Consider the following 3,804-nt stretch of genomic DNA (forward strand, 5'->3'; position numbering starts at 1 on the left):
TTTTATTTGATATTTGGTCGAATTCCTTTCTTGTTTTTGATAAATAATTCTTTTTTGATTGGCTTGATCAACTATGATTACTTTCACATTTTTTTAGGCATGATTGATTGTGAACCTTTGTATGAATCTTTAGCATTTCTATCCTATTGATTTTTCAAGTATGAATTTTGATTTCTTTCTTGATTCATTGCTTGAGGACAATTAGTTTCTTGGACTAATCGGTTGTAAGTTAAATTGAATTGCAGTGTATCCTTTGTTCAATGATAGAAAAATTGCTGGAACTATCCATTCCCATCTTTATCAATTGATTGAGAGAATTTATATATTTCCTGTTGTGTAAACATTTTATTGCTTTCTTTTAGATTCTTGTTTGTTATCATCTAAACTTCACCTGTTACATAACTCTTTGATTCTTGAATGTTTTATAACTTGAATTGCTTTATCCTTTTCATGAAGTCCCTTAGTTTTGACCCCATTCTTTAGCATTCCATTCCGTTAAAATTGTTGAATTGACTTTTATCCAAATCAAAATCAGTTGAAAATCATTTTACGCTCGAACTTATTTTTTTCATACTATCCAAATGATTTTAAACAAGAAAGTTGATTTTAACAATTTTTGAGATCTTCCTACTCCAAAATATGTCACTAATCATGATTCTCACTTCTACACATTCTACATGCCATGAAAGTTTGTCTAGGCCAAATTTTGATAGGCATTCCTTTGGTAGGTGTTGGCATTGGATCTCTTATAAAATGGTCATCCGAAATTAGTTTCCATGTGAATTGGGTGATCAAGTAATGTATGGTAACAAGAGTCTCAACCCTAGCAAACTCATTGCCTGGACAAATTCTCGGACCGCTGCCAAATCCAAGGAAGCAATACGGTGGAATCGACGCTGGATTTTTGAACCTATCTGGGTCGAATTTTGATGGTTCTCTAAATATGTTGTCATCCAAATGAGTAACCGGTGATGTCCAAAATATCTGAAATCCAACAGCGTGGTTGGATGAATACGTTTATTTGATGCATAAAGTTTCACTTGAGATCCTCAAGTCAAAAAACTTGAAATAAAAAAAAAAAAGGAAGAAAATTTGACTTACTTGCCATCCCTTAGGAATAAGGTAGCCACCAAATTGAATATCATTCATAGCCTTTCTGAACCCTCCAAATATAGGTGCCACCAACCTTAGGGTCTCTAATGCAACTCTCCATGTGTACTTCATCTTGGCAAGATCTTCCCAATTAAGCAACTCTCCACATTTCTTACTTCTTGCTATCTCTTCTTGTTCTGTAACCACACACACACACAACAAAAACCAAATAAGCTTGAAGAAAGATATGATTATATATATAGTCATTGCAATATAAAGAGTGTGAGATAATTGGAAGCAGCATACCTTGAAGAACAGCTGCATAAACAGTTGGATTATTAGCTAAACTTCGCATCATGAACGTAATGAGAACTGATGAAGTATCAAATCCAGCAACCATTACCAACATAATATTGTGAACAATTTCCTTTTCACTCAATACTAGTTCATTTTCTTCATTCCTTATGCTTAACAAACAAGTGATTAGATCTTGGTGTGAGGAACCTCCTTTTTCTTCTAATTCAACTCTCTTTTCGTCCAACAGTTCCTTGAGCATCTCCTGAATTTTTCTACTCGCACGCCGGCTTTGGTTGTACCTTGTGAACGGCAAGTTTATCGGGATCGACCATACTCCGCTTATCATTACTCGAAAGCATTCTATCATTCTTTCTCTTCTCATACCTTGCTCAAGACCAAACAGAAGAGAACATACAATGTTGAAGGTGAGAGTCTTCATCAATGGCAATACCTATGTGCATAACAAACATCATCTCAATAGACAAAACATCATAATTATAATAACACATTCAACTCTCAATTCTGTACATTTATATAGGTTCTTCAACATAATAAAAGAAAAAAGAGAAAAGTATCTCATAAATATCTAAACTTCTAACAATGAGTCTTCGTTCCAATTTTGTAATTTATGAATCATTTTTAAACCTTTCAACTGTAAATAAGATTCAAAAACATTTTATTGATTATTTTATAACCGTTTTCCTGTCTCTTTTATTTTCACCACTAATAATTTTTCTTCAGCATACTTGTGTGTTCTTTCATCGCATTTAATTTTTAAACTCGTTTTATATATTCTTTATTTAGTTAATATAGCAAATTAAGTCGTTCCAGTATATGGCAGTGAGTATTACCGCCTGTCACGCGGGTGACCCGTTTTATATCCCCGGCGGCAACGCCGTTCTTTATTATTATATTTTTAAAACAATAGTAGAGATGTGTATATCTGTTGAGTACCCAAAAACAAAATTTTCCTATTTTCGATTTAAAAAGAAAAAAAAAGGAAAAGGTGTACTCACAGTAACCTCTTGTTTACGGTGCCAATGCATGTGGATATGCGATCTGATTTCTTCATCCATTTTGCCCACATATTCCTTCAAACATTCCGGCTTCAAGAACGAAACCAACGCATTTCTCACACGCTTATGATCTTCCCCAGTCAGCTCCAACAAATTCCTTTCCCCTAAAATTGCTCTAAGAGACTCATTTTGCTGATTCGAAACTACTGCGCAATCCCCGCTGAAAATCAACTTGTTCCCGCTCTGCCCACCGATGAACACAGTTGGCTTTCCAAATAGGGTTAGCTTGGAGATGGCCCCGTAGTTTCTGATCCTCTGCTGCGCCCATTGTTCAGCGGTGTTGGTTCGCATGGCGCGGAGGAGACTAAGGCTCTGCCCGATGAATGGAAACCCTAGCGAACCAGGAGGAAGGTGCTGCTTTTTGGATGATGTTCGAAGGAAAAGGAAGATTGGGATTAGAAGACAGAAAAGGATTGTGAGGTAGATTATCATGGTTTTGAGTTATGGAAAACGGGAAAATCGTATTGCTTCATAACATGCTTTCAACTTCAAATAAATATACTCCCACACCAATGCGTAAAATCAATTTCCTAATCTCTATCTCAACATAAATAAGAATAAATTACAATAAATAAATAAATAAAAACAATAAGAGTATTGTTCCCAAATTTTGTGGTCTCTGTCAGAAATATCAAACTTTATAAAATAATTTAAAAATACCATATCTTACTTTTGCATAGGAATGTTAAAAAAGTGAGTAACCCACCCCCATTCCAATTATCCAACCCAAATCGTAAGAGTGGGATGGAGTTAAATTTTGTGTCGTATTTGGATTGGATTACAAAACCGGAGAAAAAAATTTAGATGAAGTCCTATAAATAAAGTATATATATGTACGTACGTATGTATATGTATATAAAAGTCTCTTTTTAATAAACATTTCGGAATTTGGATGTATTAAATATATATATATCACATTGTACCTTGAATGACAATTTATTCACCTTGCATATTGAAAATAATATGTAATTTTGTCTAGAAAAATATAAATTTCGACAAAAGTGGTACTCATGGCTAATGTATCTTATGTTGTGTATTTTGGTCTTTTGCAAGAGGCTACTTATTTCTTTTTATCTTGGTCTTAGTGGTTTTTTGTGGCTTTTGTTTGGATTTTGGGTTTGGGTGGGTCGAGGGACAATTGGGATGGGAGGCCATAGGAAAATTAAATTTGATTTTTTAAAAACCAACCTTCCAACCCAATTATTTTTTGGGTTGGGTTGGATTGGGTTGACCCTTCGTATTTTACTTATAGGGTTCATTTTTTTTCAATCTCGAATACTTTAGGTTAGTCTCATCCATAGTTTTCCTCAAACCTGATCCAATTCGGCTTATGTATACC

The 3,804-nt window shown here is 34.3% G+C and overlaps 1 protein-coding gene across 1 annotated transcript; it reads right to left on the reverse strand.

Moving 5' to 3' along the window:
- Nucleotides 1-545: 545 nt before the first annotated feature.
- LOC103496862 (cytochrome P450 716B1-like) lies at nt 546-2,991 on the reverse strand. Its single transcript, XM_008458889.3, has 4 exons — nt 2,406-2,991; nt 1,399-1,840; nt 1,102-1,289; nt 546-984 (listed from the first exon to the last, which is right to left on the reverse strand). The coding sequence occupies exons 1-4, from the start codon at nt 2,895-2,897 to the stop codon at nt 646-648; spliced, it is 1,461 nt and encodes a 486-aa protein (XP_008457111.1). The 5' UTR covers nt 2,898-2,991; the 3' UTR covers nt 546-645.
- Between the last annotated feature and the right edge of the window lie 813 nt (nt 2,992-3,804).

This window comes from Cucumis melo, chromosome 6 (genome assembly GCF_025177605.1).
Source record: "Cucumis melo cultivar AY chromosome 6, USDA_Cmelo_AY_1.0, whole genome shotgun sequence".
Taxonomy (NCBI): domain Eukaryota; kingdom Viridiplantae; phylum Streptophyta; class Magnoliopsida; order Cucurbitales; family Cucurbitaceae; genus Cucumis; species Cucumis melo.

Excerpts from the sequence above, each read along its gene's own strand:
- LOC103496862 (XM_008458889.3), bottom strand. The coding sequence starts at position 2,897 with ATGATAATCTACCTCACAATCCTTTTCTGTCTTCTAATCCCAATCTTC. Across the intron at positions 1,290-1,398 it reads TTATGCAGCTGTTCTTCAAG|AACAAGAAGAGATAGCAAGA; the intron begins GTATGCTGCTTC and ends GTGTGGTTACAG. Across the intron at positions 985-1,101 it reads TTATTCCTAAGGGATGGCAA|ATATTTTGGACATCACCGGT; the intron begins GTAAGTCAAATT and ends GTTGGATTTCAG.